A 24978-nucleotide genomic window follows, 5' to 3' on the forward strand; every position below is an offset into this window, starting at 1 on the left:
CAGTTCTGATAGTTTTGTTGGTAAACCAGGAAAGGTGCAAAGGATTGGGTTTAGAATGTTTCGTATACACTGCATAGTAATGGAGACATGGTCTGGTCGCTCAGCTGTTCTGAACCGCAGGAGAATCGGTGGCCCGGGGCGCTGCCTCAGGCAAGATCCAGAGCAAAGCAGAGAGGGTTCTGGTTATTATTCTGCAGCACCGGCCTCCCCTGCACACTGCCACACACTCACAGCTGGCCCCTCGCACACACAATATCACTCCGCTCTGCTTTTTCATCCCCCTCCTCTTCTCCGGATGGAGGGAGGATTTCAGGCGTTTCGCTCGTTCCATACCCTGAATTCTCATTAAACCTGCGGTAATTGGATTGGCCGTAATAGACATATGGAAATCGCGGTGCCGTTCATCATTAAGGATTTAATTGTGCCTGTTTTACACTTTGCATTTTACCTTCCACATAAGTCCTGGCACTCCAGGAAAAGACACTGGGAAATGTGGCAACAGGAGGATTTTTGTGAAAAACCATCAAGAAAAATAGACATTTATTATATCATTCCTGTGTGGAGCTCAGGGTTGGACAGTCAAGCCTGCGATGTAACCGCACCTGAGTCAGAGGGACATAAATGGCATACATTAACACCATTGGGATGATGTAACGTCCGCTCCATTTCTGGCCCAATAAGTTATTGTTCCCTTTAGGTGTTGATTTCAGTGGTTTTTCTTCTCCCTGCAGGACCATGGATGTTCTCATCAGCCTGAACCAGGGAAAGACGTTCATCTCCGGCGCTCACACCATCACTGCCTCTGCATGTGTGCGTGAGGATTTGCTGTTTTTAATTTGACACATGTATCGTAGTTCTGGGTGGAAAACAACAATTTCACTTCATCTTTTCTACATCCTTCTTTCTTCAGACACTGGTTACACTTTCTCCCTTTCTTCTCCTTTCTCATGCTGAACCTTTGACCTGTGTCCAGCTGTATAATCATTGATTTCTTCCTGTGACTTCAGTCCGGAGGTTTGGCCGTGGCCATCGTCTTCCTGGTGCTGCTGGTCCTTTTAGCCCTGGTCCTCATGTGGTGGTTCTGGCCTCTTTGCTGCAAAGTGGTGAGTGTTGCTGCTACAACAGCTCTGTCTGTCTGTCCGTCCGCCTGTCTGTGTGATCGTCATAGAATTTCTGGCACCGAGAGCGATGATAAGAGCCCTTTGACACAAATGTAGGACGTTGGCTGCTGCCAAAACCAAACAATGACGTGCGACGCTACTGCTGGTGTAGCACCAGGAATTATGAGCAGGACAGAGCTCACAGCGGGACTTTGGGTTTTCACCCACCCGCTCTGAAGGGAAGTCGTGTCACACATCTGTTCTGGCCTGTCATCCCCACTTTGATCCGCTCCCGGCCGTAACCCTGACAACAGAACGGGAGGCATGAAACGGTGACGGGCCACATCCTGATAACTGCATCTACTCATACGTGCAGGAGGAAACAAGTGTGTGCACAGCCTTTCAACAAATAACAACAAGAGCTGAGCCGGAGTGACAGATTGTGTAGCAGTTAACCAAACCCACAATTAGACCTACCTGGGGACTGATGTGATTATTGATATGCAGAGATTGTTTATGGTTTAATCTCGGTCGAGTCTGTTCGGCTGCAGCTTAACGCAGTGGTTTTGCTAAACACACAATTGTCTTGCTAATCCTGTCAGGCAGAGCTTTTCATTTCACGTGCACTTTGTTTTCATCCCTTTGTCCCTCCCGTTGCGATTACGCGCTGCGTTTTCTTCGGAGGTGAACCCCGCTGCCGCCAGCTCCTCTTGCCCTCTTTCCCTTAAACAAACACTCTCTCGCCCTTGTACATTTACAAAAATACACAGCAGATTATTGTTCGGGGCAGTGGGAGAGGGGCTACAGATGGTGCCCCCCGCTCCCTTTTCCCCTTTCTCCCTCTTTTTTTTTAAATACTGAGATCTGATAAAGGCAAATTTACCCTTCAGTGTCACCAACCGCCTCCCTCAGCCCTCTCCCTCACATGCCTCCATCGCTGCTCAGTCCTGCCTCCCCAGAATGATAGATGTCACCTGGCTTTGTGGACCTGAGGGGAGCCCGTCCAGGATGAGATGGAAGCATATTTTGGAAAACCAACAAAGGCATTAAAATGTAAACCCCCTGCAGCATGTCTGGCCACCGACGTGTTTGTCTTGGTGGAGGGAGCTGCTGTTGCCTTCCATCCAGGGACATGGCAGGAGAGGAGGGCCATGTGTGGCTTGTTAATATTTAAACCCCCAGTCTGCCAGGTTTCAGCAGTCGGGATGAGGCCGCACACACAGGCACACATGCCTACCCTTTATCCCCACAATTCTTGCGCATGCAGCATGCACTTCCTCCCTCCGACATGGGTTGAAGTCAGAGAGGTCAGATAAGCTCTGATTGATGAATGCTTTGTTTAGGATTTGGTTGGAAATTTAAACTCTGAAGTTGACAGCATTTAGACCTGAGTGACTTTAAAGAATTCCTAGATCGAAATGGGCAAACCTGATGATAACACTTCCATAGCTGCGGTGTAAAGAGCAGAGTATGCTCTCAATCTACCAGTGCTCTGCCTTCTACAGTGATTATAAAGTTCAACCAGTCATCAGGAGATGATGCCCCACATGACTCTGTGGTGCCATTTCCCAGCGGTGCCGAGCCCGCGGTGGCGATCCCAGCAGGGCCGGTGTTCAGGATCTCCCAGTTTAGTCTTTAATTACATCACTGAGCGCTTCTATTTATCGTGCATCTGTCCGTCAGGTATGCGGGAGCCAGCAGCAGCGCGCTGTCATTTGTGTAATGCTTTATTTATCCCACAATATGTCCAGAAAAGCTGCTGCATAATTACTTAATAAAAAGCCATAATCCTGCTAGCGTAAGGTGTGGCTGAAATGACGTTAATCAGCGTATGGAAGAGCTGCCGGCCCGCCTCGGCTGGATTTGCTCACAGCCAGTTGTGTGTCAGAGAGCAATGAATTAACTCTAATTGATTATTTTCATTATTCTAATGACGCTAGTGTGTGTGACGGTATCTCTGCTCCTAACAGAGAGTGAAACAGCTGTTGGAATTTCTGATACACCATAATTACGCCGCTCTTTTCTCCCCTCCAAAACCAATTTAGCAAATGCAGCGGTTAGAGTGAAGTATGCGTTGCTTGTGCTTAATGGACAAAGGTCTGACTGGCACTCAGCTGTATTTATAGTCGCACCACAGCCACACACACTTTTTCTTTATCATCTTAATGTCCATTCCTGATAAGAAAAAAAGCCTTTCGCATGAGTGGACAAGTAAACAGCAGAATGTTCCCTTTCCCTTCAGAATTCAGACATTTTTCATTTTAATTTAAGAAGTGATGAAATTTGTTGATGCTTGTCAGCATTTCTAGAAGCATATGTAATAATTAGCATATTTAGTGAGCATTTATTGCTATTTTGGGGGTCAAACACAGAATTTTTACACTGACATCAATGATGTGGAAGAATCTAGTGCATATATCATTTCGGGGACTATTGGTAGCAGAAGTATAGCAGCAAATAGTTCAGAAATGGTCAACAAGTCTTCCTCTCTTCTTGCTTTTTTCCTCTTAAAAGCTCAGAACCCAGAGGAGTTTGTAGACATGAGTGTTTTTTTAGCCGTCCTGCAATAAAATAAATAAACCCACAGACTCCAGCGTGTGAAGCATCTGACTGACACCTGACAAATGTCGCCGTCAGGCTGCTCTTTGCTTTGCGATGCACATCTGAAAAACTCAGCGGAGGCATCTTGTCCTTGAGTGGAATCACATTGTGGACAACCTGCTCCTCAGGTGCGGTGCCATCCGCTGTTGTCATAAACAGTGCCGGGGGCCTGGTCACTCTGCTTAGGGAAAAGTGCGTCCCAGTTCTCTGCTTTGTTTTCCTGCGACTTCACTACAGACGGAGCTTGGAGCATAGCCTGAACCACCTCCTCTGGATCTCATCGGAGCTAATTAACTCCTTAGGACTATATGATTGGGAGGACTGCTCGGAAGCGCTGAACCCCGTCCAATTAATTAAGAGCTAAACGGGCAGCGGCGCACGCCCCAAAGACTCCCCTGTCAACAAGTTGATTTTCAGCTTTCCTTTATTTTGCACAGGGGGCCCCTGATGTTGGTTTACAAAATGAACCCTTGTAATCAGTAGTCAGCGGGGTGATGGGGTGCCAGTTCCAGCTAGCAAACAGCCTGGCACGGACAGCATCTCCACCGCGTGACAGGCTGAGGGATGTATCTGTTTGACTCAGTCACCTGTCACGAATCACCCCCGTCAGACTCATCAGCTGGTGTCTTGACAGGGTCTGAGCGAGCGCACCCACACCGTCCCTTTGTGCTGACACTCTTTTTGCCTTTTCTGTTTATCCAGGTCATCAAAGACCCGCCACCACCCCCTCCACCGTCCCGTCCCCCGCCACCTGTGAGTACATTGCCGTTGTGTTGAACAGCCACAGAAGGCCAGCTGCTGTTGGAGTCAATTACAGAATTAGCCACTCATCTGGAATCACTGTACATTATTTATCTGCTATTTCTCTCTTAATGTAGAAAACAAAAGGGTTGTTACGAATTATTATGGCTGCTTTGAGTCAGAAATGGTCAATTAATTTGTAGAAATTTTCAAATTAAAAGCACAAAATGCAGAACTGACAGGAACAAGTTTACAGTGAACTGTAAAATATTCCAGGTCGCAGAAAAAGTGAATTCAGCTTTGCACAACTGTGACCAAGTGGTTTTTTTTTGATAGGAGCCGGAACCTCTGCTGAAGAAGAAGTGGCCCACTGTGGACGCCTCTTACTATGGAGGAAGAGGAGCAGGGGGGATCAAACGCATGGAGGTCAGAGTCTTCTAACATATTGCTTTCAGGAACATGAAACGGGTCCCGTCGTCATGCCGGCTCTCCCGCTTGACGTGCAAACCTCTTTCTTATGTAAATGAGCTGTTAAAGCGCCGGCGCCGTTTTAATGTAAACACGAAGCAAATGCATGAATCCGCGCTTGCGGGGAGGCGTGTTTTTCTGACGGCTGCAAACTGCTGACGTCCAGCCTTTTGTCTGAAGCTCCAAGTTTGTGGAGTTGCAGGGGGTCTGACGGACTGACCGCCGTCCTCGTCAGCCCGCTGATGCCTCCGACATGACAGGCCCTGCCACGCCGTCCTTGGCTGCGCGGGCCTGATTGGATCAAGTCCTCTCCAGGATGAAGGATTGAGCGCTGCTGTCAACTTGACACATCCACCTCACCCACCTGCCCCCCCCCCCCCCCCCCCCCCCCCCGCCTACCAAACCTTGGCAGCCTCTTTGTTGTCCGCCCCCTCCGAAGGGAGCCCAGGTTTAAACGCAATTTTCGACTCCCTCTCTCCCCTCCCCCTTCCTTTTTTGCTGTTGCGCCTGAGCCCCAAAGAAGCGCGTTGGTTTGCGGGGATTTCCCAGAATCCTCAGGGAGCTCCCATCTCCGCGCGTGTTTCCCTCAGGTATCAGCATGCCGTCCCGTCGCTCTTTTCTCGCCGTGGCAGGTTGATTCCCACCGACAGGCTTCTGAAGCTTCCCCCGACGGAGGGAGGACGAGGTGCTTGTTAAGATCAACCTACCTCTGCTTTGTATCCACATTTAAGGCACCATGCAGGGAAAACCACGTCCAGCACTTTGCTGCTGCCAGTATTTCAAACGTCTGAGGTATCTTTTATTCATGGCGGTGCCTCTCTTTTCTTCATGCAACAGGCCAGGGGCGGATGATTCTGAAAAGCTGTTCTATATTTTCACGGCTTAACCTACAGCTTGAAAAGGGTGCTGCTAATTAATCACCTCCCCCCCCCCATTCATGTGACACTTTGTTTTTTTATTAATCGCCTTAATTCAACAGATGTGGTGAATTGGGTTAAAAAGCAAGATGACCCACATTCACACGCTTCTGTGATGACTTTGCAGCCTTTTAAATCGCGTGGTCAAACCTCATAAAGCAGTTTTAAATCCCCTTTCAGGCACATTCTGAAGTAGAAAAAAGATTTTTAACACAGAAGCTACAGGCACATTTGTGGAGGGGGTCCTCACGCTCGGTGCTGTTCTGGGCTTTATTGATGCAGGTGCGTTGGGGTGAGAAAGGCTCCACGGAGGAAGGGGCCCGGTTGGAAAAAGCCAAGAATGCTGTCGTGACTGTTCCAGAGGAAGAACCGGAGCAGCCAATGAGCAGACGTCCCACTGCTTCTGCAGCCCACCACCAAACCCAGAACAAATGGTACACTCCTATCAAGGTGGGTCAGCACTCTCTCCACTTCCTCTTTAGATGATCGTGGTGTCTGTTGGTGTCTGTTTTATGACAAATGTCAAATGGCCACTTAAGCCTTTAAGATGTAACAGCTTCTTTCTTTATCATCAGTGAAGTTGGCTGAGATTAGAGTGTAATAAAGGGAGGTTTAATCAGTCTTCCATGAAGGAGATCTCAAAAAACTCTAAAACCATCAGTGCAAAGTCGTCATTTTAAATGCACGTCCTGTGTTCTGTTGCGGTTCTTTCAGGGTCGCCTCGATGCCTTGTGGGCTCTGCTGAGACGCCAGTATGACCGCGTTTCCCTCATGCGACCCACATCTGAAGATAAGGTAAGATGTGATGCTCTCAGCGCAGCGCGTTTTCATCCCCCTGAATATTTGGAGCTGTTTTGTTTGGGAGTATTTTGGCATCTGACGTTTTTCCAGGGTTGTTGTTGATGTTAGCCGCAGCTGCAAATGCTCAGTGAGGGGAGCAGGGACATACAAACCCAAATATGGTCTCTGACTGTGGACCAGTCGCACGGTTGTGCGGCTAACATGCTAGTTCCTGCTGCCCCCATAACACAACTTGTGGTTGCATCAAACTGTTCCTCTTCATAACTTGCCTGTGGTTTCTAGTTGTGCTCAGTTGCCCGTTACATCATATGACGCTTGAGAAAATTAACATGGCAACATGAACTGCCATGTTAGAACAGGCCCTATTTTCATGCCGGGGACACATGTGACAACAGTTCCCAGCAGCCATTGCTCTAATATCCCTCTGCTCTGAGCGTCGCATTGAAAAGAGCAGGACTTGGAACCACGGCGGCAGAATAGATGGTGATAGATTCAATTCAATTCAATCTTTATTTATATGGCACTTTTCATACACTAGGTAGCACAAAGTGCCTCAAATCAGATGTCAAATCACTTGTTTTTCATTAGAAAGGAAGAAGATCCGCCTGTTGAGTTCATGGCAATTTTGGATCATTCTATTCAGGCAGCATCGTCATGCTGCATTTGATCAGGACTGAAGAATCCACCATGTTTGTGGCTACCTAACAAACATGGTGCCACTAGCAGCCATGGAGGGGGACCGGTATTCATATTTTTATAAAAAATCTTAATTACTAAGACAAGAATGCAGCACTTTAAGGTTCCATTGTTATGGGAGTGAAAGCTTCTGGGAAACATTTACAGCTTTATTCCACATTTCAGTCTTCACCTTTTATTAGAATCTGTAGTTGCCAACCTGGAGTTCAGGAGCTTTGGAAAGATGGCGCAGAGAAAAATGTCTTTTTGGAGCCATCTTGGGAATGTCCAAATGCTAGGAGGCCTCAGGAAAGACTCAGAACAAGCAGCAGTAATAATGGGTCTTATTGTGGCCTGGAACAGCCTGGGGATCCCCTGGAGGAGCCGGGGAATCAGAAGGGAAGAGAGATTTCTGGCGTGGCTGGACACTCGGACACCAACATTTTGTTCATTATGATAGTTTTGTCGAGGATGCTTCCCGGACTCTCATTTTGTGTTTTGCAATTGTACAGTGTTGGGATGGAGCGCGTTCTTCCTGCTGTCTTTAGTTGAGTGCCAGCAGAGTTCACATCTTTAGTCCTGATATTGATCGATATCGGTAATATTGCTCCCATCACTGAAGCGCCTCAAACATCAGGCTGAGCAGGTGAGTCTGATCTGGTCCAGTCGGTCAGGCTTGTCCAGTAAGAGGTTCAGAACAGGCGACGACAGCGAGGGAGAAGGGGCGGCAGGCTTTGATGGTGGACAGGAACCCTCCAGGGTCATGAATTTTTCAGTGGGCTGCTTCCGTAAGGTTACAAGGACTCGTACAGGTGTAAGGAAGCAGGTTGTCGCAGACATCTGTTCAGCACAGGGACCCGGGTGTCCGATCCAGCCCCTCCCTCTCTCACTGAACTTCTATCCTCACCCCTGCCGCCCTCCCCACAGTCCCCAACTCACCTCCCATCCCTTCCCTCCCCCTGTCAGCGCTGCTGCCGGCAGCCAGGCTGCTGGATTGTCAGCAGATGCGGAAGAGAGACAGAAAATGAGAGTGAAACTGTTTTTTTACGGTCTCACATTTACCGCCGGCGGGCCTTCAACACCAAAGGTAGAGCGGGGGTGGACACAGCTGCGGTGCCGAACTTGCCCCAGGCACAAATAAAGAGATCTGATGCGGTTTGACTGTGTTGTGGGTGAGACCGGGGAGCAGGGGAGGCACTTCAGAGCCAACTTAGCACAGCAACATCTGCCGCCAAGTTTTGCCGGCGATCGACGGGGGACAGCAGGTAGAAGGAGGCGGCAGAGAGAGCGGGGGAGCTTGGCCTTATTCTGGCGTTCACCAGAGCTCTTTTGAAGTGGCTGGCGTGCATGCGTGTGCACGTTCTCGATGTACACGCTTCACATTCTCTCCTTCTTTTCAAAGCAGCCACGTTTGCCACGTCCCACCCTATATCCCCCAAGACGTTCCCTTTAAAGATGTAGTTACTCACCGGGGGGACATGCGGAGCTTTAAGATGTTTACTGACACAACAGCCTGGGAGGGAGCCTTTCATGGAGTGACTGCGAGCAGAGGGACTCGTCCCGTCTGACGGGAGAGAGCCGAGAAGATGGTGTAAAAAAGAAGGGAGCACCGAGGGCAGAGGTGACAAGCTGTTCACCCGATGCAGTCTGGCATCCTGGAGGTCACAGCAATACAGGAGAACTGGAACATTTTTATAGTTTTATATTTATATTCATATTCTATTTTTAATTTATTCTATTTTATTTCTTATTTTATTATATTTTTATTATCTTTAATAGGTTTAATGGGGTGTAATGGTGGTGGGAAATTTTGTAGATGCTTGTAGATCTTTGGAGATGCTAATTTCCCTGGTGGACACCCCCTAAAGGGATCAATAAAGAATCTTGAATCTTGAATCTTGAATACATGCTCAGGCGGGTTTCTCCCCTTTTTCAGCAGCACAGCTAAAGATGGGAGGTGTCTGTTGACATGGAAGTGGAGCCGGTGACACGGTGTCAGTGAAGTGTTATCGATCCTTTCGTGTTTTAAGACGTGAGCGTGTTTACTGAGGATGATGTGACGGGAGAATTAAACTGTTGAGCTGCTGTGTTTTGGAACGTTCACATCGGAGCATCGCGAAACTCATTCTGCCGCTCTTTATGCTGGTGTTGTTGGTTGCCATGGAAATGTGTGATAGAACCCTGTATTTACAGCAGATGTTAATATTCAAACTAGCACAGTAGAAGACATTTGTGTCTGATCTGAATGTTGCTCATTTTTCTTCTGGTTCTAGATTTTGCGGTCCTGCTGGTAACACTGGTTATACTGGAGCACCAGTATGCTGCTGTGGGCAGAGCTCATTTACGTTTAGAGTTAGATCTGTCCTCATCCTTCAGAGATGACGGCGCCGTCTTTGACTGGAGCACGTAAAGCGGAGCAAAAAAAAAAAAAACGTAAACAGATGCAGGAACGATGGTGTTTCTCACTTTCTCTTTGTCGCCTTTGTCTGGTAGCATCACAACACGGCACGGAATATGGTGAGAACATCTTTGCCGCGGCTAATAAAGGCCGTCCATTTGTATTGTTCAGTGTCTGAATAAATGCGCGCCAAGAGCCAAAAGATGACACACAGTGGAGGGCCCACGTTTTGCTTCCTCCGCAGCCGCTGAAAGGAATAACTCTGTGTCTGATTTAAGGTTCCACCTCTCTGCCAGCGAGCAGCGCAGCGGCGCTCTCTGGGATGTTTACCATCACGGGGACGAAACAAACCTGGCACTTCATTTCACAATAAAGGCTTTAATGGAAGGTAAACAGGCTGGCAAACCACGTTAGGCTGAGACGCAGCCCCAGATCAGAGAGCATGAGATTCCCTAATTAAGGGACGTAATTGGAATTAAACCAAAGCGTCACAAATAATGAAGCTGGGCGGAGGGACGGGGCTCCGGCTGAAAAGGCTGGAGACAAAACCCGGGATCGCAATAACACGGCGAATCAGACGCCGCTCATGCTTGACATTTACCCCCCCCTCCTCCCCCCGCGACCGCCGATGCCGTGGTCACCTCTCCAGCCTGAGGAGGAATATCCCTAAGAGATAAAAAATAAAGGAAATCCTTCCTCATTTAGCTTTATTTCACTTCCAGTTTGCTGAGTAAATGTGTATTTAATAATCTTTTTGCGGTAGCAAACATTTCCCGTCTTTAATGCGACGGTAGCAGCGGTGGTGGCGGCGGGCTGAGCACCGCGGCTGGCGGAGCCCAGGCCTCATTAGTCCTATCAGTGGACGCTCTTGTTAGCCCTAACAAGTACCCAGCTGACAGCTCCATTCAGCCGCTGCTCCCCCACAGGAGAAGTGACAGCTTTAACTATGGCAGAGGAACGGGCTCTCTTAACCAGATTAGTTCTTTTTACATTAACCGGAGAAAAGTAGGGCAGATGTCCGTGTGACTGGTTGTAAATTTGATAATGAGTGCCACGTTAATCCCCCGCTCGTCCATCCTCCGTGCCCCCGCATGGCAAGACCAGGGTGGGACCTGACTAGTAAAAGGATCATTTTGTGTGTGTGCGCGTGCGTGTTTTGCACCAGGAAAATGAAGCTGACTGTGGTTACGGACCATTATTGTTGAGGTGTCAGGAGTTCTTTTCACTTGTTCCCTGATATTTCCCATTTTTTTGCTCTAACGATCTTTGGCCTTTGATTTTCCTAATCTCGGGGTTTAAAGAGTAGCAGGAGAACGCAAACACGGTCAAATTGCTGAGATCATTGCCATTTAAACATTTTTTTTTAATCCCGTCATGAATCAATCACTGTGTTTTATTTTCTGCTTTTCTTCCTTCTCCACTAAAATCCAGCTTCCATCCCTCCAGTCTCCTGCTGCGTTTTTTATTTTTTTTATTTTTGACTTGTCCCTCCCATGTCAGAGGTTACCCCCTTTTCCTGTCTCTGACGGGTGCTGTTGTGTTTGGGTGGCCGGGGCTGGTACCTGCACCCACCCTTCTCTCCCCTGGCCCCCTCCGCCTGATACGATCTGAACTGATGTCCTGCCGGTGCCTTTTTTCCCAGAACCCCCTCAGACTGGTCGGAGCGGCGGCGGTGTCACCGTGCGCCGAGCCGTTTCTTCATCGCCTATTAAAATCAAAGCGGTGGTGTTGGGTGAGGGCAGCGCTGGGATCTTGGCTTTAATTAAATTACATTATTGTTAACGTCAGCTTCGCCGGGGCTGTGCGCACTTTGCCCTCCTCCTCCTTCGCCTTCTCCTCCTTCTCAGCTCAGCTCACCTCCTGACAGACATACAGAGGAGGGAGGAAGAGGAGGGAAGTGGTGGTGGTGGTGATGGGGGTCACACATACTTGCAGTAATGTATTCTAATCCCGCTCATTTGAATTTTTAAAAGGATGGAAGCAGGGAGTAATGTTATGTAGGGAATATGTTCACAGTGAATATTCAATTAGCATGCTCATATTTTGTATACATAAATGTAACAGTGTGTTGGTGCTGGTTAATATGTAGTGAAGGGCCCTTGCATGAAGCAATGTTATATGATCTAACATGTTTGATAACGGCGCGCTATAAATAAACATTTAGCATGTTCCGCCGGTGAAACCGAACAGGTTCAGTTGCAGCAGCGTCAATGCTAATGTTGCCTTCACAAGATTAGCACGCCACAGTTAGATTTCTCTGCTTTAATCCCCTTTTTTTGTCTGTTTTTTTTTTTAAATCTGCTTTGTTGGAATACGCCTTGATTGGCCTCCTGAGCATCTCTCCACCAGTTTTTTTCCTGTTTTATTGTGAACGGAGCAGCGAGGTGTCACTAATGCAGCTCTATTCATGGGTTCGCAGGCCCGACTTGGTCTTCGGCACCGACTCCTCCTCCTCCTCCTTCTCCTCACTTTCTTTTTCTGCTCTTCTTTAGTTGCTCCAGTAAATCTGATCAGATTTGGTTTAGTAATGATTTATACATAATGACTTTTCACCCTTCCGACTTCACTAAAACAGCGGTTTATTGTTATTTATTTTATTCTAATATAATTACAACTTCATGAAGGTTTTTATTATTATTATGTTTGCCTAGGTTTTTTTCCCCCCTGTAATTAACGAACAAAAACACTGACCTGTTTGGAGCGGGTGACCTTTCTGAACCGATCGATCCACGGTCGCACTAAAATGCTAACGTCTGTGTTTGGATCCACCTCCGGTGACCATTTAAGTGAATTAACCATGTCCCTGTCAGCAGCTGTGAAAGGGTCGCGCCTCGTCCAATTAGGGGCTTCACCTCGTTAACTCCTTCCCTCCACCGCCGCTGTAGCATTGTTTTAACAACCTGCTTAATTACGTTAATGAGCTTAAACGTGCGAGCGTCGTTCTCATCTTAAATCAATTTAATTGAACCTTTTTTTCCTTGTAATAAGTGACCTTGGCTGAGACCTCTGGCCTCCCGCAGCTGAGCTATGGAGGTAAAAAAAGATCTTTTTCTTTCTTCTTCTCTGACTTCCTGGGGGCTGAACTCTTGGTAGATCCTCTCAACTGGAGCCCATGAATAAGTGACGCCTCTCATAATTGATTCAGGGAAAAGATGCAGACGTGACAATAGTTGGCAAAACGTCACGGCAGCTAATTGAAAACATTGTTGAAGCGGTTCCAATATCCCCCCCCCCCCCCCCAAAACACGGTGAAACAGAGGATTAAAAATTCATCCGGACCTACATCCACGAAAAGGCTGATTTTTAACGCCTGTTTTGTCAATATGTCGTTCATCATGGTAATCGATGTGAGGGATGTTAATGATGATAGTTTATAAAACAGCTTATTAACCTTAATGACGCTCTGATCTCTCACAATTGATAGGTTGTCTCGCCTTCAATTATTCTGAGTAGACTAATGATGATATAGATTTAATTACAGCTCAAGTGCTTTGATGGCTTTTTTCATGGCGCGGCCGTGGTGCCGCTTCAGCTTTTTTTTCTTTTATTGTTGTTTAGTTGTTGGCTGTTGATAAAGTTTTCTGCCCAGGCCTCGGAAGGACGCCGCGGCGAGGAACACGGGAATTAAAAAAAAGCCAAAAGATGCTAGAAACAGTTTTGGTGAATTAAACCAGAGCATACTGAGATGAGCTACTTTCACATAAACCTTAATTCATCTTAAAGCTGTGTTTGTTCATGAACTTCCAAAAGAGATAAAGCCGCCATAGAAGCGTAGTAGCAGAAAACAACAAAAGAATCTGTGTTCTTGGGTCGCTCCTCCGCCGTCCATCTGTGTGCGGCGGAGCGAGCGGCTCAATGGCGGCGTTGAATCCCACTGTTTGGGAGCACAGATGTACATTCAGTCCCGTGTTCTCTGCAGTCTTAATAGTGTTAACCCGTCAGCTGTCCCCAATCTGAGGACACAACCGTCTCTAGTGTTTTCACCACTAAGCCGGATTTTCACTCTTTTCTCGCAGAGCAAGTAGCCAATATGAGTTCTTCAGGAAAAAGCCCAGTTGGGTGTGTGTCTGTGTGTGTGTGTGTGTGAGAGAGAGAGAGACTCAACACACAGGAAGTTTATTTTTCAACAGGATAATTTAAAGTCTTTTTCAGCCATTCTCATCATGTTTTTTCACTATTACTGTGGCACGGAACGGACTCTCTTAGCCAGATTAGTTCTTTTTACATTAACCAAAGAAAACTTCCCTAACTTACAGGAAATTCCTCTTTCTTTGCTCGCCCACACACACCCAGAGACACACACACTTCTCATTTCCCTGATTATCCCGCTCTTTCTCTCCTCCGTTGTGCATCTATCACTTCCTTCATTCTTTGTCCGCTGCCTCCGTGTCTGACTTTGTCCTCCCCTGCGTCTTTCACACTCCCTTCTCGTCTCCATCGCTCTCTGTCCGCTCGCATCGGGACGAGTGGCGCTGGGCCCCTCTGACAGTGCTCCTAATTAAGACGTAAAACTGTGGGCAGCAGGTTTCTGAAGGTTACACTGTCTGTACCGCAGGAAGTGATAAAGAATGGACTTACTGATGACATGTGACGTTTTCCTGGGAATGATGCAAACCGCTGCTAATGAAGGTGAGGCTGGGGAGGAGGAAACGAAGGGGACGGGGGGCCTCTGTGTGCGCGTGAGCGTGTCTCTGGAATACCAGGAGTGGATGTTTGAGTTGGACAGACAGATCCCGAGCAGCCCTTCTCCCTCTGGGTTGTGCTTCCTTTGTAATTTTATTTAAAAGCAATAATTCCGGGCTTCAGGTGAGGCCTAGCAGGACAAAACTACCATTTACTCCAGAGAAAATACACTTCCCTCATTAGACTAAGACCTTCCAGACAGACTCCAACCATCAGAAGCGTGAAGTCCGTACGGAGGAACTTATAAAAGCCGAAGGCCGAGTCCAGCTCCGTCCTCCAGAAGAGACGGAGGAATCGAAGTGAAAAGCAAATGCGTCAAACATGACAGCTGGCGTCTTCTCCTCCGATGCCACAATCCCGACAAACTGCATTTAAAAGCGCGTGATAAAGGACGCAACGTTACTGATTAGAATGTGCCTCACCCCTACGGTACAGCTTGACTCCCGCTCAAAAAAAACTGGAAAGTGGGCCAGTGAATGTAACATCATATGTCGCCCCTCCTGGTGGAATATCATTTGCGGCTCGTCGGCGGCGCGATAGTTTGATTCGGCGCCGGCTGCATTAGCCTTTTAGATGGTAGATAATGCACGGCGCTTTCGCTGGTGAATAATTGCTCATGATTCCGTGTCGCTGTTGACGCTTCAGGCGACTGTCTGTTGTCTGCAACATATGCGAATCGCTGTTGTAGCGTTGGAGTCGACCCGCTGCATAGCCGAGCGGCGCGGCCCTCGCCGCTGCCGCTGACGGTCACCTTTGCGTCAATGCTAGCTCATAGAGATAAAGGATGAGGCCAACATGTTGCCACTCGTAGCCTCTAAGCTGCTAAATCTCCCCCTCAAACACGACGGCGGCGCTCCGCAATCCTCACCAGTTCATCGGTGTGAGCGTCTGAGCCCAGTGTGAACTCTAGCCCAAATGTGACACACTGGCTCTGGCCATATGCAAGCTTTTCACCCCCCCTTCCCCCCCTCTGCACACACTGGTGTTGTGAGTCATGACTGTTGGCCACCGCAGCACACTGACTCACATAACCCCTCGCGCGAGCTCGGGCCAAGCTCCTCCAGCCCAGGCCAAGCCAGGCCGTCTCTGCATAAGACCCTAATTGATTTGATGGACTTGTGCGCCATTCACACCTCTTCCCCAAACAAACAGTCCGCCCAAGATTTCCCTCCTCTGAGACAAAGAGTGCAGCAGCACCGCCGCGCCGTCGCCTGAAAGGGCGACGTCGGCCTGCCAGAGTTGCTAATTTCACCGCTGGGCCTGGGGGAGGGTTTGAGCGTGCTGTGCGACAATTCATCACGCAGCAAATGAAGCCCCCCTCATTACTCCACCGAGTCCCAGGTCAACCAGAGTTGACTTAAGTTCACCCTCGTGTTTTCAAGCTCGTAGCCAGAGTGCAGCAAGTGCTAAAAGTGTTCCCACGCAGAGGCGGATACGCCGCAGAGGCGTTGCTTTTTATCAGCGGCGAGACCTCCGCTAAGTGTTTGGCGACCCGCAGATTTCTTAAAGACGTCGCGCCCGAATCACCGAGGCGTCATTATTTTCATCCAACAGCGGTGAACTGCTACGTGGGGAGATTCTTGTGGAACCCTACAGGTTCAGCCTCTCACCTCACTACGTCCATTCATCACTTTACATTCACACCTTTTTTACAGTCTAAACAGATGTTTCAGGATGTCCCAGAACAGAATCCAACCAAAATCCATTTTATGAGTTCAGCAAACCTTTTTTTTTTTTGACACACCTTCTGCCTCAGTTGTCGTTATTTATTAGTTTATCTTTTATTTTTATTCTTCTATCCCCCATTTACATAGCTTCGCGCGCGCGTGTGTGTGTGTGTGTGTGTGTGTGTGTGTGTGTGCGTGCGTGTATTAAAATGCCTGTTGACAGTGTGCTCAGTGTGTGTGGCTGATAATGTCTTCATTGCTCAGGTCACATTAGCCCAGTTCTCACAGTTTGTAGCTCATGTTTAAAAATAAATAATTTTCTACAAACGTACACACACACACACACACACACACACCCCTCCCTCCCTGTCGTCAGGCTCGGTCATGCTGTTATATTTCCAGCATGGCTGGACAATGATCGCATTATTTACTGCATGTATTAGCATGCGGCTTGATAAGCATATTTTCCTCAGTGGAGCTAACAGGATGCTTTATCGCCGAGCCTTCCCGCCCGGCGTTGCGGGCCGTCGCCACACGCCCGTCTCTCCCGCCTCTTTACGGCCTGGTGAATAACAACTTTTCTGCAGCTGAGATTTAAAGCTGGAGAAACCTGAAACATAAATCAGCGTTGAGTTCTGCCCAATAAGCAGAAAGACGTTGTTAATATATTAATATTTAGTTGTTTTCCAGGTATCCAGCTTTACGATTTAAAATTCTTTAGGAACTAATGCAGATTAGCAGAGACAGCAGGGGCTTGGTAAAATAATCCTAACACCAACTAATGACAGAGAGAAGTTTGAGTAACTTTTCCACAGATGTTGAGCAAAGCTGTAAAACAAACTAATAATCAGTGATTCATGGAGTCGGCAGAAGCAATTATCTCCTTTGTGCCTTTGATTAGACCCAATCTTCCCTTTGTTTGAACTTTGTTGTAATTGTAATCATTGATGTTTCTGTTATTAGCCGTCAGTCTGCATCTTTCATTCCCAGTTTCCTTCCTGTGAAGGGGGGGGAGGGGGGTCCGACACATCTGCGATGCAAATATTGCATTTTTTCCCCTCACGCTCGTCTCAGGTCAAGCTTGACCCAGAGCAGCCTCCTCTTCACCTCTCGACAGGGCAGGCGGCCAAGCCCATTTCCTCCTGCATTAGTCTCATCAGGGACTTTAATATGTGCCACCCTCCAGGAGGCGTGGGGGGGTTTTGGGAGGGGGACTCCCTGGCACGCACACGACCGACACACCGAAAACACACCGCCCTGTCTTGACAGCTTACTCCAATTACCGGCCCTCCCTGTCGCATGGCCTGCATCTCTGCTCAGAGCAGATCACATCTGACCCCGTCCAGCATGCCGCTGGGAGGGGGGGCAGTAACACACAGCCACTGGTGCACCTACACACACACACACATCCCAAACTGTGTGTTTTAACCCAGGAATTTGTGGGAAATCTGCCTAAATGCGACTGGAATGTCTGTGTCTGTATTGGAATGACTGGGAATTACTTTTGATGTTCCGAGTTTGATCTTGATGTAACAAACGCTGATGTTTCACACTTTTTAGCATAAAGCAGACAAAATTTATGCATTCACTCAGAGACGGGCCCCCGCTTGTTTGCTGACTGGGGGTCGTGGCCCGCAGTCGCGGTGCGAGCTTATGTTCCCAGCGTCCGCGGCGTCTCTCCCGGCCTCTCCGGGAGGACGGGTCCTTCGATGACGCCTAATTTAAAAGTACAGATGAAGCCAAAGGCCCTGCGAGGACACTGATACGCCGCGGCACCCAGGAGAAAAACTAGCCAGCGTTGGCGGTTTGGGCTGGTGTTCCGAGGCCTCGTCGGTGTGATGCTGTCGTTGGAGACGCCAAACAGCTGTGTGCCCGCTGCACAGCTGGCTCCGTTTCCCGTTGTGGTCGGGTTGGACGCCGGCTGTTTGCACGTGTTTATCTGGAGTTTAACTCTGTGTTGATGTGAATACAGCAAATGTACAGGCATCATAAACATGGCAGCTTCTTATTGGTGGGGGAGAACTGAGGGGCAGTTAGCATCAAAGCTAGCAACTGTACATGCTAAAAGCAGGAAGCAAAGGCGCAAGGCATTATGGGAAATGTTTAAAGGATCACCATGTTTCCTTTACCTCTGTTTCCCGTAAAGGCTTTAAAAAAAATAAACTCTCGGCTGTAACGGGCTCGAATTTTAAACTCTGACGAAAAGAGCAGGTTGTCAGCGGCTTCTTAACACCACTTAAAGCTGTGACAAGTTCTTCCTACAAGCATCTGCTTAGCACTGCTAGCTTAAAAAAAAGGTGCCGTTCACGCTGGTTCTGTCCACTCTTTCCACAACAAAGGTTAAGACAGACTGGACCACGATTAAATCCCGAGTGTGCAGCCTGAGCGGCTTTAAAACGGACCAAGGCGCAGAACAAAAGTCCAATTGTCACAGGAGAAGGTTCAGTCTATCAACTGTCCTGACAGACAGCGCCTCAATCTGTCCATTAGCTGTAAACCCAGTTGTCTTTCTGGACGGCGCTGACTTGGACGCCACCGTCTATCTCACTTCAACACATATCGGCGCGGAACAATCTCTCCTCTGTCTGATCCTCCTGGCGCTGTCCCACACCGGTCCTCCCACCCCCCCCTCTCTCTCTCTTATGATTATTTTATCATTTTAAATTCTTTATGCTGTATTTCCATGGCATAATACCCACTAGAGCAGAGTAGCAGGTTGGCCATACAGTACATTCACACTACAGTTATTTGGACGGCGCTCCGGCGTGGCACTGTCCCGGTCCCTCGGTTGGATTCTGCTCGTCCATTAGTGCCATCTGTGCCTTCCTGCACCGTCTGTGAAGCCCCCGTCGACGCCAAAACGATTGGCATTTCTCTGGAACAACCAGAGGGATGGTGCCCAGAGCTTTTAGCTGCCAATGATGTGCACTTACTCTGACAAAAAAAACTGTGGGTGGGGGTAGGAGGGTGGGGGTGCATCCAAATAAGCCAGCAAAGGAGCTGCTGTAAACAGCTGCAGCTACAGGAACGCAGCATCTTTGTGGGGGTGCACCGGCAGGGTAAAGTCACGTGACTCTCTACCATCTACACTAAGTTGTGGCACCATTTTCCCAGTTTGGTGCTCATTGAACTGGGAGCCGGCGATGCTACATGGGATGGTGTGGGAGCCATTTTCTGCTAGCTGTTGAGGTGGGGGCGGCTCTCTGTCAGACCAGTAACCCCCCCCCCCTGAACAGCTCACCTCTAATAGATCACTGGATCACCTGCTCCTCCAGCCTGGGTCCTGTTATCTCTTCTGCTAACCCCTGAATGCTGTTAGCCTCACTTTTTAGCCTCACTGGTGCTCTCAAATGGAGCGTCGCTCATCTTCAAGCTCCGGGTTTGAATATTATATTCACACAAACTCAAACATCTGAACAGACAAGACAGATAAATGCAACACTTTGTTTTTTTTTCTCTAGCCAACTAATTCCAGAAGGTCCGCAAACTCCCCACCAGAGAAAGGAGCCACTATTTTCATGTGGCTCCACCATCTTTCTTGTTGTGCTGCTTTAAGCTTTATTAATCTCTTTACAAAGAGAAGAATTGCAGAGTTTGTCTGCGAGCATTGCGTATTTGGCCGAGCCTCAGGTGGCTCTGATTTCCCAGCAGGCCAGATGGCAGCGTTGTGTGGGCAGTGTGTGTGTGTCTATGTGTGTGTGTGTGCGCGCGCGTGTGTGTGTGAGGGGCCACAGCCTTGTGGAGGAAGGATTGGTCACACCCTGGCTCCGTCCCCTGTCCCCGTGCAGCTGTGCTCCTCCCTTCAACTTGAACTTTTAATGTGTTCAATATGTGGCGGAGGACAGAGAGGAAAGCAGAACACATGTCTGGTGGGCGGAGCTTGACAGAGCGGGCCATTTTTACACCCGTTTATATTAAATTAAAGTGTTTTAATTAAATCTAGATGTTATAACCACCTGATTATCAGGTATGAGGGGTGAACACAGATGGTCCCACCTCTGAGGGCTTAACCAGAGAAATGAAGTGTTTTAACTCTGCCAGGGTGTGAAATTAATGTTCAGCTCATTAACATTTTGTCAGAACAACAAAAAGTGTTGGAACCACGAGATGAGGGATGTCGTCGCCCTGTTGCTGTTGAGTTAAGTAAGCCCTGGATTAGCTGAGCTACTGTATAGGCTGCAGATCTCTAATGTTGGGGGGAGAAAGTGTCTGTTCTGCTGATGAAATCTTTCAAAGCCTGTAGCTTATCACTGCAAAATAAGCATCTTGCAACTGGATTACAGCGCTCGCGCTCGTGCTCGTGAGCGTTTTCACGCTGCAGCCCAGATGGGGGATTCATTGGGTAACCTCGGCGGGGGTCTACTTCTCTGCACCTGAAGGGCTCAAACCAGCCCCCGCCTTTGACCTTGGCGCTCGTATTAGCATTTATGGGCTAATTGCCTGCTAAGTAATGTAGCCACCGTGTGATGGAGAGAGCTGGAATGGGTGAGAGAAATTTATTTTCTTATTCATTTGCCCCAAACCCTCCCCAGTGCAACCATGAGTTCATTTTTGCTTTTTAAATGAAATAGAAATCTCTCAGCCTGCCCCCCCCCCCCCCAATCCTCCCAGCCTTGCGGTCACGTCTCACCCGCCCGTCTGCTCCTCTCCTGATTGGGATCTCACCGACGTCTCCTGCCGACGCATCCAGGCTGCTGTTCCGCGGCTCCTGGCGGCACAGGTGGGCCTCCGCCGCTCCGGCGTGGCCTAGTTACAAGGCGGCGCTCCCTGCCAAGTCAGGCCCCGGCTCATTCGGGAGCGGGGGAGCTGGAATGGGTTTGACCGTATTGTGCTGCACCTGCTTCGCCCCTCAAACCATATCCCCGTGCTTTGTGTGCCGCTCCGCCACCGCGCGGAGCCCCTCTCCCCCCGGCCAGCCCCCGCGCCGTAAAACCCATGAAATCCACTAAACTTAGCCGCTCTGATGGCCGCGGCCAAAACAGCATCTGATGTGCCTTATTTGTTGACTGTGTGAGATTAGATGCAGAGGGTACACGTCGAGGGGCTTAGCACGCGGGGATGGAGCGGAGCCCCCACCTCTCCCTCAAACAGCCAGCAGCCCTGCCAAATAACGAGGACTGGAAGATTCTGCAGCTTGTCTAAAGCCCCGTCAGAGTGGGTCCATCCGTGCACGCTGCTGCTCCGGAGCAGATACTGTAAGACCGGGCTCCTCGCCGCCGCCTCCACAGGCGCCATAAACCAAACATCTTAACGCCTGGCTCGCTTTTACCTTTATTGAACATTAATGTGCCATAAACCCAGCGGCGCTGCTCGCGGTGGCGGCGTCCCCTCGTCCCCCCCCCGCCCGTCCTCAGGACAGACACACTCCTGTTTCAACTCCTTGGTGGCGTTGACAGTCGGTCCCATTGTCTGCGACATCATCGTCCGAACGGCTGCCTCGTCGACCGGGCGAGCCGCGCTCGCCGTCCGCCGTCGGCGCCGCCGCCGCCACGGAGGGACTGAACCGGCGCCGTCTGACGGTTGGATTCAACTGATTTATACCAGCCAGATATTCGCCGAGTGAATATCCAAATCATTTTCATCTCTTTCTGATCAAATATTAGGTTTTATCACTAATACGTCTCATTACATAAACGGAATATAGTCAAATTACATTTTGTTTTATTTTTTTTCAACTGTAGATGATAAAACTTCCACCGCAGCAACATTAATTACTGCATGAATACAAATTAAAAGGACGTTGTCCTCATTGAAAGGAGGAGACTCGGGGTTTAAAGGCCGCCCACAAACAAATGCACGATGACAATATTTATTCTAAACACGACGAGGACGCGAGTGCGTTTATTACATCACTCAGAATGTAAAGCCACCTTTAATGTCATGACCTAAAAACACAACAAAAACACACACCAAAAACCGTCCGTCCTCCTCATGTTCTGTCCGTTCACCTTTCACCAAGACATCGGTGTGTTCGTGCTCGCAGAGACGTTTAGAAACGAGCTTTAGGCGGAGAGAGCGTGAGGTCGCGGGCCTGTTGGTGGAGACATTTGCTGTGTGAGAGCTCCCTCTTGGTGTCAGTCGCTCTATTGTTGGTGAGCAGGCTGCTGCCACACACACACACACACACACACACACACACACACACAGAAGCTACAGTGAGATGTGTTTTTGTGCGTCAGGAAACAAGAATTTCTGCTGCAGGGTCACAAAGTGAGTCAATTAAACACATACACACGCGTATATAGTTATGTACACAATACCATGATATATATTTATCTATATATCATGGTATTATATAGAAATAAAAATACGTGTCTGTGTGTGATTAAATTGAAATAATTTTCCCAAACCACTGTAAATTATAGTAAAAATCAAAAAATAAGCTGTTTGAAATGCAGTAATTGGAAAGTTCTTTCCTGTTTTTCTCTGTTTTTCAGGGTCGGTGTGTTAATTTCAGCCGTGTGCAGCATCAGTAAAGAGGCGTGACCCCGGCTCGCTGGTCGCTGTGGAGCACTGATCCAGGTTCACCAGATACCACTATCTGCCCCCCCCCTGCACCCACACCAGCACAAATCCCCTTCTTTTCCCTGTTCTCAGGCCTATTAGCTCGTTAGAATTAAGTTATTTATAGCTTTTTTTTCTTTTTTTTGGTGAGATGAAGAGGAGCGGGAGCGGCGCTCGCCCCAGAACTCAGCGCTCAAATGCGGTTAGCTTCTCATGCGCACCAAAGGCTTAACATATTCTGACCATATTGTGCCTTCTGTGGAAAACCTAATTTCACGGACACAGACGGAAGCTATCTAAAAAAAAAAAAAAAAAAAAAATCAGGGAGAAAGAGGTTGTTGGCCTTCAGCGCAGAAGTCAGAATAATCCCAGCGGGCCTCACCAGTGCAGAAGTCCGCTGCCTCTTGGCAATGTCTCATCACGAGTCCTGTCCAACTTCAGCGGGGCTGGACGCCCGCCGGCCCCTCTTTGACTGGCTCATCCTGTCACTTTAACACTGAGAAGTGCACACGCATGACAAATTGTAGACAGGACGCCCCAAGGTGTTGGACGGCACCGATACTTTGCCTTTAGTTTCTTTTTTTTCTTTTTTTTAAAGACACCTTCCTTTCATTATGTGCCCAGGACGGGAAAATTAATAGAGCGTTATTTGACCGCGGGACAGCCTCCCGACCACGATGGCTCCAGCTCCGTTTGAGGGATTGATGCCTTCAAGACCTTGACATGACGGTTGGTGTTTTTTGCCCCTGTTTCCAGCACAGTCTGCTCTCTGCTCAGCAAGGCGTAGCACATCAGCGCCTATAACCAGGCCCATCACTTAAGACCTCCGTACCTTTAAGATATGGACGCGGTCCCGCCTCCCCGCCCACCACCTCCGTCCTCGGAGGGCGGCGGCGCCGCGCGGCGCCTCCATCTCCGCCGGAGTATCAAAGTTTAATTAAAATAATTAAAGGCAACAGCAAGCAGCAGCCTGTGAAGACTTGGCTGTCTCCTTTTTATGCCTTTTGACATTGAATGACCTATAAGAGCGCTCTTGACTGGGGGAAAAGGAGGACAGCGCCATGGCGACGGCGCACCACGTGAAAACGTAAACTCAAAGCAACGGATGCGATGGACGGATAAGTATTGTTCATTTCCAGAAATTATGCCCACCCCGCTCCCACCCCCCCCCCCAACTCCGCGGCCTCTCAAACAGGGGATCCGCGTTTATATACGGTGGATTTCTCCAGCGCGCTGTCATGACGCCGACCCCAAATGATGTCACCGAGGGGGGAGGAAGGGGGGACGCGGCTGAAGAAAAAGGCTCGAATGATCCAGTCACTTCGGATACCGGACTTCAGAGGCAAAATGGATATTGGAGTGGAAACCTGACAAAGCGCGGCGCCTTTGACGGGAAGCGGTATAGACAATGACCAGTGGCTGGGTCAGTGGGATGTCTCCGCGCAGGCAGGGAAGCTTATCAAATGACACTAAAAATAAGTTCAACCATCGTCAAGTTTCAGGGGGGACGCGCCCCCGCGTGGCACATTCGGCAGGCAGGAGACCGCACCAGACGCCTAATTATTCCTTTTGTTTGGCGCCCTCCTCGTCGGGGGGCGCAGAAATAACGCCGGATCGGATCCTCGGGGCGCGCCGCCCTTTGACGCCCCTCGACGCTCTCGGGGGGCGGGGGGGGGTTCTTGCGTCATTTCACCGACAGACATTTCGCAGTCGCTTTCAGCACGGACGAGGAGGTTTTGGGAACCGGGAGTGTTTCTAACCCGGACCAGTGCCGCCGCCGCCCTGCTGCGACCGGCGTGGCGACGGCGGCGGCGGCGGCGGCGGTCACGTGATCTCCCGCCAGCATCGCAGCACTTTCACACACCCAGAACAGGGAAATTACTCTGGGTAAAACTATTTTTGTATTCCTGCATGTTTTCATTGAGATTTTATTCTTTCATGGTGCACGAGGACTTCGGGGTTTCAACTCATTGATGAGGCAGTTCTACCCCCCCACCCTCACCCCCCCCAGCTGCACCCAAAGGCGCCACCTTTATATTACCGTCACCTTTTTGCACTGTTTGAATTCTTCATTTATTTCCTGTTATTGTTTTCGTACCCGTGTCTTTGTCTTAAATATGCGTCCAGCCATAAAACCAAGCGTGTTCGTGTTCTTCTTTTTCTGTTTTTTTTTAACACGTGTGTGCTGGTAGGGGCCGACATGCTGAAGGCCATCTTTAATTGGGCCCTCGCAGATTTATAGGGCCCGACAGGGAACGTTATTACACAGAGTGTGTGTGGACAGAGGAGTGGACAGTAGGCATCCTCTCCCTCTGTGAAGTCAATCACCAGAGGCAACACACACACACACATTGCAAATCCCTCTAAGGTCTTCAACGCCCCAAAAATGAGGTCTTGCATTTAGTAAAAATATGCACTCGTGC

General features: G+C 49.0%; 1 protein-coding gene across 1 annotated transcript in view; it reads left to right on the top strand.

The window, feature by feature from the left end:
* The window catches only part of antxr2a (ANTXR cell adhesion molecule 2a), a 36612-nt gene extending 11922 nt beyond the window's left edge, over nucleotides 1-24690 (top strand). The window contains exons 11-17 of the mRNA XM_011615345.2: nucleotides 732-810; nucleotides 1008-1103; nucleotides 4404-4454; nucleotides 4779-4868; nucleotides 6110-6277; nucleotides 6542-6622; nucleotides 22489-24690. Coding sequence (XP_011613647.2) covers nucleotides 732-810; nucleotides 1008-1103; nucleotides 4404-4454; nucleotides 4779-4868; nucleotides 6110-6277; nucleotides 6542-6622; nucleotides 22489-22527 — 604 coding nt within the window. The 3' untranslated portion in view covers nucleotides 22528-24690. The remainder of the gene's footprint in view (nucleotides 1-731; nucleotides 811-1007; nucleotides 1104-4403; nucleotides 4455-4778; nucleotides 4869-6109; nucleotides 6278-6541; nucleotides 6623-22488) is intronic.
* The last annotated feature ends 288 nt before the right edge of the window (nucleotides 24691-24978 follow it).

This window comes from Takifugu rubripes, chromosome 21 (genome assembly GCF_901000725.2).
Source record: "Takifugu rubripes chromosome 21, fTakRub1.2, whole genome shotgun sequence".
In the NCBI taxonomy this organism is placed as follows: domain Eukaryota; kingdom Metazoa; phylum Chordata; class Actinopteri; order Tetraodontiformes; family Tetraodontidae; genus Takifugu; species Takifugu rubripes.